Source organism: Protobothrops mucrosquamatus, unplaced genomic scaffold (genome assembly GCF_001527695.2).
Source record: "Protobothrops mucrosquamatus isolate PMUCROS unplaced genomic scaffold, P.Mucros_1.0 scaffold6129, whole genome shotgun sequence".
Lineage (NCBI taxonomy): Eukaryota > Metazoa > Chordata > Lepidosauria > Squamata > Viperidae > Protobothrops > Protobothrops mucrosquamatus.
Window position 1 is genome coordinate 3,890 of NW_015391967.1, and position 17,374 is coordinate 21,263.

The 17,374-nt window shown below is 40.1% G+C and overlaps 1 protein-coding gene across 1 annotated transcript in view; it reads right to left on the reverse strand.

Annotated features, from left to right (window-relative positions):
• Nucleotides 1–986: 986 nt before the first annotated feature.
• Nucleotides 987–17,374, reverse strand: part of LOC107300094 (C-type lectin domain family 2 member D-like) — a gene marked incomplete at its 5' end in the record, with an annotated part of 20,749 nt that continues 4,361 nt past the window's right edge. The window contains 3 exons of the mRNA XM_015829437.1: nt 987–1,110; nt 3,716–3,819; nt 14,313–14,503. Coding sequence (XP_015684923.1) covers nt 987–1,110; nt 3,716–3,819; nt 14,313–14,503 — 419 coding nt within the window. The remainder of the gene's footprint in view (nt 1,111–3,715; nt 3,820–14,312; nt 14,504–17,374) is intronic.

Genomic DNA, 17,374 nt, shown 5'->3' on the forward strand with positions numbered 1-17,374 from the left:
AAGCTGGCAGGAATAGCCAACATCCCAGAAGACAAGCTTAGCATTCAAACAGATCTTGACAGACTTGAACAATGAGCCCTATCAAAGAACATGAAATTTAATGTGGAGAAAAGCAAGGTTTTACACCTGGGCAGGAAAAACCAAAGGGACAAGTACAGATTAGGCGAAACCTGGCTCAAAAACAGTAATTGTGAGAGAGACCTTGGAGTCCTAGAGGATGATCACTTAAACATGAGTCAGTAGTGTGCGGCAGCAGCCAAAAAAACCTAATGCAATCCTTGGTTCCATAAGCAGAGGCATAGAGTAAACATCATGTGAAGTATTAGTATCACTTTATAAAACCTTAGTAAGGCCACATCTAAAATACAGCATCCAGTTTTGGTCACCACATTACAAAAAAGACGCTGAAACTTTGGAAAAAGTTTCCAGAACAGCAACTAAGATGATTAAGGGTCTGGAGACTAAAACATGTGAAGAATGGTTGCAGGAACCGGATATGGTTAGTCTAGTGAAAAGAAGGACTAGAGGTGACATAATAGCAGTGTTTTAATATCTGAGAGGCTGCCAGAAAAATAGGGGGTCAGCCTCTTCTCCAATGCACCTGAAGGCAGGACAAGAACCAATGGATGGAAACTAATCAAGGAGAGAAACAACCTAGAATTAAAGAGAAACTTCCTAACAGTGACAGAAATTAACCAGTGGAACAACTTTGCCTTCAGAAGTTCTGGGTGCTTCATTGCTGGAGCTTTTTAAGAAGAGACTGGACAGCCACTTGTCTGGAATGTATAGGTTCTCCTGCTTGAGCAGGGGGCTGGACTAGAAGACCTCCAAGGTTCCTTCCAACTCTATTCTGTAACTAACTGAAGAAAAAAACTGCAAGGGTTATAGGACAGATTGGAACACCCTGGAAAAAAGCAGTGACAGATATGCTTCTTCAATAAATTCTGGTCAAGCCAAATATTCTCTGTTCTTTTGATGAGGTTGTCTCATCCAGCTTTGCTATAGCTTTCTGGATGGCTGCAGAGAAAATTTTTCTCCATGGAGCATATGGTACTACTGGCCCCATTTGCATCTATGTAAGCACAGAGGCCTTCTCCTCGCACTGGAAATCTGGAGGAAAAAAAAGACAAGGAGTTACTATCTGCAAGGCAGTGGTAACTAATAGCAGAAATTAGTATTGCAGGACTACTCCTTCCAAGAAGATTCCCAGCTTTAGAGCATAGAGAACTTCAGCCAACACTCTACCTCTAGGATGCACTGGATGAATCTTGGGGAAATGCTGGCTAGGCTTAAGGAAGGGGTCAAGCGAGGACCCACCTCGGAGTTGCTGAGTAGTCACAAGTGGCATAAGCATGACCTCACCCCAAATCCATAAAGTCTTATCTGGTTGTTCCCAGGACAAGGGAAGCAGTCTGATGAGATTCTTGTAACATGGGTCCAAACAATAAAGTTCAGCTTGAGGCTATTCACAATTAGTTGTTGCCTGTGCGTAACAATCAACTTGATCATGAAATCTGGAGTTTGCATGAGTTCTGTTCAACAAATTTGCAGTCTGGAAGACACATGGCTGAGAAAAGCTGTAGTATAATATGCATACACAGGCAAACACACAAAACAGAAAGCATCATTTAAAGAGATCTCTCATGCTCGGAGCATCTGCACAGCTTATGATGGTCATATTCTCAACTTCACAGAGGATTAAAATTTTGTTTGACAAATAAAAATGACTTGATCGTTGTAACATGGCAGCTATTTCTTATTTCTGTTATGAGACGAAATTTCAGAATATTTTTAAACCACCAATGATAGCTAGAATCTGAGACTTGACTAGCCGAAGTGAAGCTTAATGAAACTTGAAATTGAAACTTGAAGTTTAGGCAAGCTCCTAGCACCTCTGAAGTATTGTGCCCAATCACTGAAATTGTAAACTGAAGTCTTAAATTCAGACTTTTTAATTTAAATTTCAAATGTTGCAAAAGTGTAAAGTGCTTAATATACGGTATACATAATTTCAAATTTATTAGATTTTCCAGCATCTGTCATCCCCAATGAATAATCTTAAAGTATGACAAATAACTTAGATATAAATGAATGGTGCAGTTTGATTTCTTTTATAGAGTTGCAGAATATAAAGTATAGAAGGAGAATTGTGGATAATACATTCACACACTGGATTTTAGCACAGGAAACTACCCTTTATATCCTATTAATTTCTCTCTTTTATATGCATACTCTGATTAGTCAATAAAGACACTCGATTTAAAGGCCATCTGAACAACTCTCCAAATCAGATCCCTTCACCCAATTCAACTGTCAAATTACCCTGATTTATTTGTTTTTCAAATAAGTTTCTTTTTCCAAAGAAGGCTGTGTCAACATTTTGAATTAAGAATGTGAATCGGATCAGAGGTAGTATGATACATCATACATACAGTACGATCCTTAACACACAAACACTCACATTTGCCATTTTACTATTACCTTGTTAATACTTTAAAGCAGTGTTTCTCAACTTTGGCAACTTTAAAAAGTGTGGATGTCAACATCTTAAAGTTGTCAAGTTTAAGAACCCTGCCTTATAGATAGTGCCTTTTAGGAAAAACAGCGAACTCCAATTTTACAATCAAGTCTGGTCTTCCTCCCTACATACAAAAATATAAATATTAGCATCAGACGCATCTGCTCTTGGATATTGTTTATCATCTCATCTCAATCCATCTAAGCTGGCCAACAGTCATCAGACACTACATACTAGTGCAGTGGTTCTCAACCTGTGGGTCGGGACCCCATTTGGGGTCGATCGACCATTTCATGGGGGTCGCCAAGCAAGGCTGTCCGCCATTTTTTTTTGTCTGCCATTTTTTTTGTCCACCATTTTCCCCCATTTTCCGGCGGGTGCCTTACCTCCCTTGGGCTGGGCCAGCTGGTGGTCAGCCTGTTCCGTCTCTGCCGCTTNCCGCTTGCCAGCTACGCCTCGGCCGGCGCAGGGGGCGGAACCACGCATGCGCAGCGCTCCCGGGCAGGGAAAGTCCTCGACTTACGACCGGTTGGGTAGTCCTCGACTTACAACCAGTTTAGTCCTCGACTTACGACCGGTTTAGTCCTCGACTTACGACCGGTTGGGGTCGCGGCATTAAAAAGGTTGAGAACCACTGTACTAGTGCCTGAGCATTTTATTCTCTTTTCCTCCCCTTTCTGTGTCTTATTTTTGGGGGAGAGAAGCTTAGTCAAAAATTATCTCAATTGTTATTACAGGTAGTCCTCAACTTACAACAGTTCATTTAATGACCGTTTAAAGTTACAACATCACTGAAAAAAGTGACTTATGACCATTTTTCACAATTACAACCGTTGTAGCATCCCCATGGTCACGTGATTTACATTCGGATGCTTGACAACTGACTCACATTTGTGACAGTTGCAGTGCCCAGGAGTCATGTCAATGGGGAAACCAGATTCACTTAACCACCATGTTATTAATTTAACAACTGCACTGATTTACTTAACAAATACGGCAAGAAAAGTTGTAAAATGGGGCAACACTCATTTAACAAATTTCTCAATAACATAAATTTTGGGCTCAATTGTGGTCATATGTTGAGGACTACCTGTATTCTTTCAGCCATTCAAGCTGAAGTGTAATGTCTATAAATACTTTGAATAGGTAAATAGCTCTATAAATCCATAAACAAACAAATAAATAAAATATACTTACCGAGTTTTGAACTCTGTGCCATTGGACCATTTCCAGACCTTGTTAGCTTCCCTTGAGAGATCAAACCAGTAATGAAAGGGATTTAATATATCCACCCAAAAATCCTAGAAGAAGGGAAATAATATATAATAAAATCCCCATTTAGCAGACTAATTGGGGATAAAGGTCTGTTGATTGTCCATTGAATGGCAATATACATTATTTGTGTCAAATTATTTCATATGTACAAAATCATAAAATTAAGGTAAAATTAATTTGCAACTGCCTTGTCAGAACTATTTTAGATATAGTGGGATTGTCCATTATTTTAGGGAGGTTTCTACATAGAAATTATGTCTTTTGTATCCAAAGTCTGCTAAAATGTGGTCTATTAAATAAAGCTTTCTACTGCATTGATATATCTCTGTATTTAAATTTAAATTAAATTTAAATGCATTACACAAGATTCAACAGAAATATGAGTTTAAATTGAAATTAAATATAAATGCATTGCACAGGATTCAGCAGGAATATATGTATGTCTCTTGTTCATAATGATACCCTTCCTTAAATAGTTATTAATATTAATAACTCATTGAGATAACAAACATGTTTATGGCAGCTTTTATGCAGATAATGTATTTCTTTGTTTATGTGCATTCAGGCTGATGTTGACTCTTGCTGATCATTTAGATTGACCTTCTCTAGGAGGACCTGTCCCCAACCTGGTCTTTCAGGTTTTCCAATGGCGGACCACTTGCTGCTATAATTGATCATACGTCTTGATTTTGATCACACTGGTCTTGCTGCTGGTCATCCTCTTTTTCTCTTTCCTTTGACCTTACCCAGATTCAGGACTTTTTTTTCTCATAGAACACCCACAACGGAGTTCCGGCACCTTTTTTGGATGGAACCTTGTAGAGTAGGCAAGGCGGGTTGTATGACGTGTGTGAGTTCCGGCACCTTTTTTTTATAGAAAAAAAGCACTGCCCAGATTTATAGACTTAAAAAAGCAGAATCTTATATAAAGTGTCCAAAATTTAAGCCTGGCAAAAGGAAAGCTGAATAGGAAGAAGATGAGTCTGGTTTAATAATTGGAGGAAGAAACAACAATAACCTGTGCTATGTGGATGATACTACTCTGATAGTCAAAAATGTAAGAGATTTGCATGCTGCAGTAATAAGTCAGGGGCTACAGTGTAATAATTGCATTAAATTGGAATGCTATATAAAGACGACCAAACCTATGATAGCAACCAGTCTTAGAACTGACAATGAAGATACTGAAGTAGTGGACAGTTTCTGCTTTTAAGAATCTATAAAGGAATTATCAATCAAGAAATGCACTGCAGTCTAGAAATGGATAGGGCAGCCATGAAATCTTTGGAAAAAATATCAAGATGCTGTGACATGTCTACACTTACAAAGATCAGAAGGGTGTAGGCAATTGAGATGTGTTTGAATAAAGAACTCTCTGATAAAATGAAAGACAAAAAGGACAAGTATAACAAGTGGAAAGAGGGGCACACAACTAAGGCAAAATATCAGCAAATAGCCCGAAGTTGCAAAGATGAAGTGAGGAAAGCTAAGGCTCAAAATGAACTAAGGCTTGCGACAAAAGTAAAAAATAACAAAAAAAGCTTCTTTCAATATGTAAAAAACAAGAAAAAAGTCAAGGAAATGATTGGTCCATTAGTGGGAGAAAGTGGCAAAAAGGTGACAAGCAACAGGGAGAAAGCAGAACTATTTAACTCGGTTTTTTGCATCCATCACAAAGGGGAAAAACAGTCCAACCTATCAAAAACAGTACCGTAAAAAACGGATTAGAAACACAAGATAGGCAAGAAAATGGTAAGTGAGCACCTGTCAAGCCTAGACGAGTTCAAATCACCAGGACCAGATGGATTACACCCCAAGGTTCTCAAGGAACTGGCAGATGTGATCTCAGAACCCCTGAACTATATCTTTCAAAGATCCTGGAGTACTGGGGAACTACCAGAGGACTGGAAAAGAGTTGATGTAGTTCCCATCTTCAAAAAAGGGGAAAAAATGGATCCAAGAAACTACAGACCTATCAGCCTGACCTCAATACCTGGAAAGATTTTGGAAAAGATAATCAAACAACGAATCAATGAACACCTAGAGGCAAACAAAGTCATTACCAAAAGCCAACAAATCATGCCAGACAAATCTTATTGCATTCTTTGACCAAGTGACAAAACTAGTGAATCAGAGGAATGCTATGGATATAATTTACTTGGAGTTCAGTAAGGCATTTGATAAGGTAGATCACAACCTACTATTTGATAAGATAAAAAATGTGGGTTAGACAGCATCACCACCAGATGGGTTTGTAGCTGGCTGACTGGGCCATACTCAGTGTGTGGTCCTCAATGGAACTGCATCTACCTGGAGGGAAGTGTGTAGTGGGGTGCCCCAGGACTCTGTTCTGGGCCCAGTGCTCTTCAATATCTTTATCAATGATCTGGATGAGGAGATAGATGGGGAACTCATCAAATTTGCAGACAACACCAAACTGGCAAGAATAGCCAACGCTCCAGAAGACAGGCTTAAGATACAGAAGAATCTGGACAGCCTTGAACATTGGGAGCTTGTGGGGAAAAATGCACGCACAGCAAACTGCCGTGCTTTCCCCCCCACAAACCTCATAACCTTTTGATACCCTTTGTCCCAATGAAGCAGCCAGAAGGTCATCCCCTTTTGACTTAATGCCTCACTTACCTAAACAGATAATATGCTTAAGTTCCTTCCTATCTCTTCCTGTCTTTGTTAGCTCTTTCTCCTTTTGATCTACCTGTATTTGTTCTTTACCTGGTCTTTGATCATGTAATGTGTTACTAGGAATTTTCCAATGAAGAAACTTTATGTCAGCATCTAATGGTTAAACTTATGAATGTAAAATGTCAGCATTTAATGGTTAAGCTGGTGTATGTAACAAGTATATAAGAAGCAATAAACTCAGAGCTTGTCAAGCTGTGTCCTGCAGCTTCAAACCTCTGCTCAAGACATGCGTCTTTTTCTTAGCGTCTTACATATGGCGTCTGAACTGGGACAGCCCCCCCTTCCGAGGGAAAGCAACAGCCAACATACTTACCAGCGTCTGGAATAGACCTCTAAGTGCACTTTCGTCCTATGGGACCCCTCAATGGTACGTATGGGTTGCAATCTATCTCAGCACCAGTAGAAACATGTACAGGAACTCAGATTCCTGTTACACAAATCATGCGTGAAAATGCCTGAGGCAGACATAAGGAAGCTGGTGGAGGAGGTAGGGAAACATTGCCCTTGATATCCTAAGCGCTGGACGCTTAGATTATGAGATTGGGAAAAGATAGGGCATACTTTACATCTTGAATCTCGGGCTCCAGTACAGGTATTACATCGATGGTATCAGTACCATCAAGCAGTGGAAAAATTTGGCTCAGATGCTTCAGCAGGGCAACAATTAACTACAAACCTCCCACCTGATTAGGATCAAAGTAAAAAGTGTGCCTCCAAAAGCATCTTTAATTGGATCTTCAGCTCCTTCTGAAGAGGCTAATTCTTTTGCCTCCTTACGGCCATCATACACCCCCATAAGGAAAATATTAGAGGAACAATCTTGAAGTAGAAAAAAATAATAATAATATATATGGGGAATCGTCAGAGGAATTTAAAGAAACAAATCAAAATGTATTCCTCTGCAATGTGTTTTGAACAATTGGGATGTTTTGAAACTTCAAGTAGCTGTTAAGTTTAACCCTGTCAGACAATGTCTGATGGTGCTTTGTATTGATATGTAGAAGTACAAATAATCTTTAACAAGACAATATTGAAAAACTTTGTAAACCTCCGGTTGGCTAGTTTATCTGATAACAACTAAAGCTACGGAAGAAAAAGAAAATTCAAAGAACTGAAAGCAAGTTTTTCTTCTTCTTTCCCCTTTAATCTGGCTCTATTCAATTCCCCTTTCTCAAAGGTGAGGAGAGGAGGCTGCTACTTTCCCCTCCCCCTTTCACACCTTCAATATTCCTTTTAGTCTTTTCCCACTGTCTTTTGAAATTGCTGGGATAAATTGGAAGTAACCATAGATGTTCCCCTCCTCTTTAATAAAAAGGGGAGGCCTGTTTTAACCTCAAACCCCAAATTGATGTGTGTGTGTTTTGTTTATGTATATGTGTATATCACACAGAACATTACGCTTGGACTTGGAATGGTGAGAAAAATAGGAAATGGTTAAAGGGCCCTATAGAAAAACCACATGTTTGGTTAGAATCATCTCATGATTTTTCTCGCTTCTTGCAGGACAAGCCATATGTCTAAATAAATGTTGTTTTAATAGTATTTGTGTATATATGTTTGTCTGTGTTGTTCTGTGTTATTTCCAAGACTTGGAAGAGGGTCAAAACCCTCTCTGATAACATCACATAAAAAGGCCTTATTTAAAAATAGTTTGCCTGGAAAAAATATGAAATATTGTTGTAGATGATCAGGGGACTGGAGGCCAAAGCATATAAGGAAAGGCTGCTGGAATTGGGTACGTCTAGTTTAATGAAGAGAAGGACGAGGGGGGACATGATAGCAGTATTCCAATATCTAAGGGGCTGCCACAAAGAAGAGGGAGTCAAGCTATTTTCCAAGGCGCCTGAAGGCAGGACAAGAAGCAATGGATGAAACTAATCAAGGAGAGAAGCAACCTAGAACTAAGGAGAAACTTCCTGACAGTTAGAACAATTAACCAGTGGAACAACCTGCCTCCAGAAGCAGTGAATGCTCCAACACTGGAAGTTTTTAAGAAGAGACTGGACAGCCATTTGTCTGAAATGGTATAGGGTTTCCTGCCTGAGCAGGGGGTTGGACTAGATGACCTCCAAGGTCCCTTCCAACTTTATTATTATTATTATTATTATTATTATTATTATTATTATTATTATTATTATTATTATTATTATTATTATTATTATTATTATTATTATTATTATTATTATTATTATTATTATTTGTATGTGGAATTGTTTATGCAAGCTTAGAATGGAAGTGAATGAATTAATTTTCTGATACCTAAGTGTGTGTGTGTTAGCCCTCAAACCCCACCCTCCACCCACTCCCTTCCAGGCTGTGAAAGAAATAGTAAAGTGCAGATTTTATTGTTGTAAAAATAAATGGAAAGCAATAGTAAGTGTTTGCATGGAGAATGTGTGAGAGAATTTATGGAAAATGCATGTGGAGGAGAGAAAACTATTTTTTAGTGGTGAGAAGTTTGTAACAAAATTTTTTCCTGTCTCTTTTGTTTTTCAACTGGCTGTGTTGCTTTAAGAGCAAGAGAGACAGAAAGAAGAGGGGGGGGGCTGTTCGTTTTAAACATTTTTTCCTCTCTGCTTAGAATTCCGGTTTGTGAATGGAGATGAAATTTAATACCCACTCTTGCAGTTTCAGATTACAAATTTTTACTTGAAAGAGGAGACAGTAATTATTGGACAAATTTTTTGGGGGGAAATTGTTGAATTTAAATTGTTTGGTTTAGACCTCTATATCCATCAACCAAAAGAAATGACTCTGAATTGTTTTACTTAAGTTTTGTAAATGTTTAACATACTTAATGGAAATTTGTTTCCATCTGAATGGTATTTGATTAACTTGGAATTTAACTTATTGACCAAAGGAAAACAACCTGGAGATCTCATTGTAGTTCCACCTGCAGCATTTGCCATGGTTGAGCAAATTAATGACATCTTGAGTACTCAATTTGTGGACAGAATTCCACATAAAAATTGTCACTTAACACTTTTGATTTTTTCCTACTAGTAAGCTAATTACAAGAGTATTAGCCATGTTAGAAGCGCAAAGAGTAATTTGTATTGAATGACTTTACTTATCCCATCCCAAAAATGTTTTATCTTTTATCCAGGCTGTTGCTGAAATAATAACCTTAGAACACAATAGAGCTTGTCCTTGAAATGGGACTGATTTAATTAATATTGTTCTTCCTATCCCAAAATCTGATTTTTAATTTTATTTTCAGAATAACTTATCTCTTTAGTGCTCTTTAACTAACTATATAGGCTGTATTTCATATCATTTGCCTAAAGATCCTCGGCTTGCTTGTTTAATGACTTTTTCCTTTCCTGTCTGCCCACTGCTTTCTCCTTTTCCCTTGCCACAAGCTCCTACTGTTTTTTCTGATAGAGGATGAACGAGAGGAGCAATTGCTTACAAGGATCCTCATGATGATACCTGGAAAGTGTCCTACTGTCACTCCCGTCCGATGGTGTCCCGATGAAAAAAAGATCAGGAACGCAGGTACGCGGTGCAAGCAAGGTTAATTCCTAGCCAACAAAAAGTCAGCACTGGGAGTGGTTTGCTCCCAGTGCTATATATAGCCATGCCACGCCCCATCACCCCACCCCCAGCAACAAGCCACCATCCGCCCTATGTTCATAAATGTCCCTGTAGTCCGGATACGCCCTTCCCTGGAGTCAGCCACGCCCTGCTGGTCTTCCGTCCAGCTGCCCAAACTCTGCACCATGCCGCCCCCTTCCTTGAAGGTTCTCGGGCCACTGCAGTCCTGGCTGGGCCATGGCGACCTTTCTCCGGCCGCCGGGGCCCTCTCGCGGTTTCCACAAGCCAGCAGCTGCATGCCTTGCTGTTCGGCCACTCCTTCGGCATCCGCAGCCTCCCAAGGCTCTCTGCAGCTTCCGTCAGCCAGCACCAGCGTTTCCGGCTGCTGGTCGGCAAACGGCTGCTCTCCCCGCGGTCCTGCAGCTCCATTGGCGAGCGTCTGGTCTCCCGGCTGTCGGCAGGGCTCAGCGGCACCCAACCCCCCCCTGTGCTCGGCTGCGCCGGCAAGGTCCACTCTGGCCCAAGCACGGTAAGCGGCAGCGAAGGGAATGGAGGGGAGGGGGGAGGGCCATACCTGACGCTCCGTAGGCCCATGCAGGCTGGGGCAATGCCGACGGTCAGCTGGGTGGCTGCGGCGGCGTCTGGCTGCTGCGGGCCGTGCTTCACCCCCCCACCAGTGAATGGCAAGCCCCGTGGGGCTTGACACCTACACTGCAGTGCAATCACCACAACGCTAAGAATTATCTGCTGCTATTTTAGCTTTCCACAACTTTTCTCAACAGACTTTTAACTTAATCTCTGACTCTCATTATTTGTGCCAACTTATTTTTAATCTTCCAGGTACTTACATCATGCACAGGATCAACCCCAATCTTATGGCTTTGTTTTTAACTTTACAGCAACTATTACAAGGCTGAAAGCATTTATACTTTGTTTCTCACATATGCATCGGTCCTTTAAGGACTGCCTTTACAAACAAATACAAAAAGGAGGGATCAAGGGTACCTAATTTGGCATGGATAACTCGTCAAGTCAATAAAGTTCTAATAACTTTAAATCAGCTAAATATTTCTTTTCGAAAAACTACTGCCTACCAGCATCACTTTCAGCAGAAAGCTGTGCTCCCTAATCCATTGGTATATTATCTGCAATTGCCTGATAAAACCTGGTTAGGTCCAGTTCCCTTATTAACTTGGAGGCGAGGCTATACTGCTGTGCTTACTCCTACAGGCCCTCTCTGGATTCCAGCCTGGTGTGTGCAACCAGCCAAAGATGTCATGGCATCAAATCCAGAACCCAATACTGGAAATGAAGCAGGTGACTCTTCAGACAGCACAATGTCCCTTTCACTCTCATCATTGCAGTCAACCAACGACCTGGGGCGATGTGAAGAACCTAACATCCAAAATGCAGGAGGTTCTGTGGCAACAGGGAAAAGAACCTACACCAGAGAATTTATGCGCTGCCATATTTGTGGTTTTGATTGCAAATCCCTTAGTCATTCTTTGCCTCTCTTTCCTTCTTCATTGCTGTGTGGGGGCTCAAGCTCTCCCCCTCATCCTTTAGAATCACGGATGAAATATAATATTTGGGTGCAATTAGCTAATGCCACACAAGTGACAGACTTTTATCTTTCTGAATCATATGATATGGAAAATCTACTCTCTACCTGTCTTATACCTGTGTGTGTTCCAGCTTCAGTTTTAAAAAAAATTATACTGGTTTAAGCAATTTTCTATCAGATAATGAATTTCATTATGCAACTATGTCAAACTGGGGTCCTGCTTCTTACATGTTACCTCTTGATGCTATTGCTTTACATACACCAATTGTAGCTATTCCTACAAATCTTACTTGTGCAAAAATTGACAATTGTACTACTTCACCTAAAAAAACTCATTGTATACATGTCAGTCAAGGAATTTTAAATTGTACATCTTTTCAAGAGGTATCCTTTAATTATGCACATATATGGTTACAAAAGGGATGGTTCTTTACCTGCGGGAAAGAGACATTTAATTACATTCCTGCCAATGTAAGTATGAAACACTGTTGCCTTAGTAGACTCACCACGTTTTTGCCAACAAGAACAGAACTCAACATATTCATTTCAGAATGTCACAGAAGATCAGTAACCCTGGACGATACTTGTGATTCTTCTAGAACCCTCCTCAATAAAGCAGAGTATACTGCCTTAGCCATTTCATCAGTAGGGGTACCAGCACTTGCTGTTCTAGCTCATGTAAATTTAAATGCTCTTGCATGTAATTTAGCAAAGACCATTAATGCGACCTCCCTAGCTTTGTCTGCTACTAATCAAGAGCTAATAGAACTTCGTAAAGCTATTTTACAAAATCGTGCTGCAATTGATTATCTGTTGCTCCGGCAATATTTGGGATGTGAGGTACTCGAAGGAATGTGTTGTTTCAATCTTTCTGATCAATCTGGCATTATTCAAAAGCAAATTAATGTTTTACATAACTTGACTTCTGATTTAAAAATTGATACCTTAGGAAATTGGTGGAGTGCTCTATGGTCATGGCTTCCCATTGGCCTTCTCAGAAAGATTGTTCAATATTTCATTATAATAGTTGCTATCAGCTGTTGTTGTTTAATTCAATGTCTTTTCTCTTTACTTAATAAGATGTCTTGCAATTTTCCATACTAAACTAAGACCCACTAACTACTTCAGCGTAGGATAATGTCCTCACTAATAAAATAGCGAAGAGTGAGATGTGGGGAAAAATGCGCAGCAAACTGCTGTGCTTTCCCCCCCACAAACCTCATAACCTTTTGATACCCTTTGTCCCAATGAAGCAGCCAGAAGGTCATCCCCTTTTGACTTAATGCCTCACTTACCTAAACAGATAATATGCTTAAGTTCCTTCTTATCTCTTCCTGTCTTTGTTAGCTCTTTCTCCTTTTGATCTACCTGTATTTGTTCTTTACCTGGTCTTTGATCATGTAATGTGTTATTAGGAATTTTCCAATGAAGAAACTTTATGTCAGCATCTAATGGTTAAACTTATGAATGTAAAATGTCAGCATTTAATGGTTAAGCTGGTGTATGTAACAAGTATATAAGAAGCAATAAACTCAGAGCTTGTCAAGCTGTGTCCTGCAGCTTCAAACCTCTGCTCAAGACATGCCTGCATCTTTTTCTTAGCATCTTACAGGAGCTATCTAACAAAATGAAATTCAATGGTGAAAAAAGTAAGGTTCTACATTCAGACAAGAAAAACCAAATGTATAGGTATAGTATAAGTGGTTCCTTGTTCAATAGTAGTAAATGTGAAAGCGATCTTGGTGTCCTAGTGGACAATCACTTAAATATGAGCCAGCAGTGTGCTGCAGTTGCCAAAAAAGCCAACACAGTGTTAGGCTTCATTAACAGAGGGATAGAATCAAGATCACGTGAAGTATTAATACCACTTTACAATGCCTTGGTAAGGTCACACTTGGAATACTGCATCCAGTTTTGGTCACCACGATGTAAAAAAGATGCTGAGACTCTAGAAAGAGTACAGAGAAGAGCAACAAAGATGATTAGGGGACTGGAGGCTAAAACATATAAGGAACGGATGCTGGAATTAGGTATGTCTAGTTTAACGAAGAGAAGGACAAGGGGGGACATGATAGCAGTGTTCCAATACCTCAGGGACTGCCACAAAGAAGAGATAGTCAAGCTATTCTCCAAAGCACCTGAAAGCAGGACAAGAAGTAACGGATGGAAATTAACCAAAGAGAGAAGCAACCTAGAACAAAGGAGAAACTTCCTGACAGTTAGAACAATTAACCAGTGTGGAACAACCTGCCTCCAGAAGTTGTGAATGCTCCAACACTGGAAGTTTTTAAGAAGAGATTGGACAGCCATTTGTCTGAAATGATATAGGGTTTTCTGCCTGAGCACGGGTTGGATTAGAATCTAGATGACCTCCAAGGTTCCTTCCAACTTTATTATTATTATAGTAGTTGGGCTGTTGGCTTGATCTCTGAGCTTTGCAATTTGGCTGCAAATGTTTCATTTCCACTCGGGGACATTTTCAGTGTGCTTTGAATTGTGCTCATCTGTCAGAGCCTTTTAAATATGTTTATGTGGGATGTAATGTTTTTATGTAGGCAATGATTGTCCCTGTTACACTCTGTGAAAATTGGACTTTGAAGAACCAGGATAGAGAGGTATTAAAGCATTTGAATGTTGAAGTTGGAGAAGATTCCTGAGAATACCATGAATACTTAAGTAATAAGCAATTAATCACGATGGCTAATTACTCCTTACCAATTCCTTCTGAGTATCAATAACAGCCAAGGAAGCATTAAATGAAGAACACGTCGTTAAACTGAGAGACCAATTCTTTTCTTCTTTTGATACATAGAAACATTTTCCTCTGTATCCAATCCAGCTATCCGGGCAGACAACGCTTTGGCTTGGAAGTGAAGGACAATGAGAACATGTTTTTGGTTTTTTAACTGGAAATAAAACAAAATGGACAAATTATAGGGCTCACAATTAGCTATGATTTTGTAGCAGTGAGGTGGCTTAATATTAACTATTAATAGTTAACTATATTAACTATTAAGTCACCTCGCTTAAAATTGCAATTCCAGGATTTTTTAAGGAAGTCAAGTGAGTTAGTCTATAAAAAGAGGTAGTCCTTACTTACCAATCACATTTGGGACTGGCAATTCTATTGCTAACTGATGCAGTTGTAAAGCAGACAATCACACGACTGTGCTTAAGTGTTTTTTATTAATTTATAATGTAAAATACAAAAATGCAAAAGAAAATAGTAGTAAAGATAGGGGAGGGAAAAGGGAAGGGAAAAGTGTAGGAAAAAGGGGAAAAAGAAAGAAAAGGTATTGACTTCCGATTCGCTTTGGTGCAGTAGAGTAAGATAATAACATCAAACCTCAAGTTTTTACTTTTAAGTAATAGTATAATCTAGCCATTTCTATAAAACAAACCTATCTAATCGGTAAAACTCAAAATCAAAGTTTCATTTTTTTCCACTTCAAGCACAAAGTCCAGAAGTGGTTTCCAAGTAGAAATAAAAGTAATCATGTTTTTTTTCTTTAATCAAAGCAGTCAGTTTAGCCATCTCTGCTAACTCCATCAACATTTGCAGCCATTTTCTCCATTTTGGGAATCAAAGTATCCTTCCATTTTTGTGTATAAAATAATCTCTCTGCCGTCAACATATATAGCATCAAAGTTCCAAAAAAATTTTCCAAGTCTTTTTCCATTAAACCCAAAAGAAAAGTTTCTGGTTTTATCTTTATATTCACTTTGAGAAATTTCTGCATTAGGATGTGAATCTTATTCAAATACGTCTTTGCTTTGTCACATGTCCACCATAAGTGATAAAAGGTCCTTTCTTTACTTTTGCATTTCCAACATTAATTTAAAATACCTTTATACATTCCTGACAACTTATCTGGTGTTAAATACCAACAATTCAACATTTTACAGAAGTTTTCTTTTAAATTATAATTTTGTGTAAATTTTAAACCTTCCATCCACATATTCTCTCATTGTTCAAGCATTACTTTATATCCAAAGTTCCTTGCCCACTGAATTATGCAGTGCTTTACATATTCATTTTCCAAATTCAGACCCAGAGGCGGCACTCGGAATCCTCTCTGTGGGCACATGTGCCGTTGCCCCAGCCTTGCTTCCCCCCATGACTCCTTCCTCTCCAGCAGCCCCCCTGAAGGAGAGTCGCCCTCGAGCGTGGTCCACATGGAGCAGCGCAGCCAAGGACATGGCAGCCAGGCAGCATAGACAAGACTCTGCCCTCACACCCCATCATGCAGTTGTTGCTGCAGGGTGCAGGCAGAGGGTGTGACCGCCATAGCACTGCTGGGCTGCCTGGGCGATGTGCGGCGGGCCCTGGAGGTGGTGAGTGGTCCTGTGGGCAGGCGGGGCGGGGGATGGGGGGCAGAGCAGGGGCGGTGCAGGGGGGTGGAGTGGGGGCGGGGCCAGTTTTTGGGCACTCAGTCTCTAAAAGGTTCGCCATCACTGGTATATACTATATATACTTATACACAAATACGTATATAACTTTATAATGTGATTTCAGATTTGCATCCTGAATATGTATCAGTACACTTTCTGTATCTCATAGCTGATGCAAACAACCATATGATAGCTTGCAAGATAGTTTCCAGTTTAAGATCTTAGCTTGCCCAGAATAGTATGAGCTTATTTTGAATGCAACTAAGATTTAATTGTACTAATAGCAATCTAGCCAAATGTGCCAGAACTAATCAGTACTGTCCTTACCATTAGCCGGAAATGTTGCATGTGACACAGATATGACTAAATCTATAACTCTATCTTACAAAAACATGTTATATAGACAATTCAGTTGTCCAAAGCCACGATGGGTAGTAAAGTCAATATTTATCGGCCATGATGTGGTGATGTTCATGGCATATTTAAGATTGAAATTTGGGATACAAAAGGAGCAAATGCTAAAGAGGATCAATCAAGAAATGACACTGTTAGGGGGGCGGGGCCAGCTGTCAAGAAGAACGGGTGTGTTGGACAATTCTCCGGAGCATCTAACCCCGTTCCCGACTGCTTGACAGATCCTTTGGGGTCCCCAGTTCCCTGGAGGGGAACTGGGAATAACAAGGCGTCCTGGGGAGCAGTTCTAGGTGGCAACCAGGACCGTTGAACCCAGGAGAAGCTTTGACAAGCCAAGCGGAGGTGGAAAAACGGCCGACAATGGCGGCCGTGAAGGAATGACAACTGTCAGCTGGCCAAAGTATAGCGGTGGAGTAGCTGGATGGTGACGTGACAGTTCCAGTCAAACTTATCTGAGCAGTTTTCCTGGCTAGAAGGGATCCGGTGTGAGTCCGTGCTGGAGGATTTCGGCTGAATCTGACTGATTTTAGCAGCCTACAAGAGGGGAGGAGGGATTTCCCTCGTCCCTGGAAAAAGCAGCGAAAAGGAAGGTTTGGGCTAAAAGATTTGCCTGCTTACCTGCTATGTTGGTTGGATTTGTGGAGAAGAGAAAGGGGGCTTCTTCTTTCTTCCCTTATTCCATTACTCCTGGGATGGAAATTTAACTTTGGAAGGCTAACTGTTCTAACATACAGGGAAGAACGCTCGGAAGGAAAAGAAGGAGGTAGACATCTTGGAACGGATAGATTTAATACTAGAGACAATACTAGAGTGACACCTGCTGGCTAAATTAAGAACTGCTGCAAGAGTGTGTAGATCTGGTTTTGCTTTCTAATGCCAAGAACTGATTTTTAGTAACAACTCTGGAAAATATTCTAACAATTGTAAATAAGTGGGGAGGTTGGTTTGGAGAATTGAAAAGAATGTCTAGC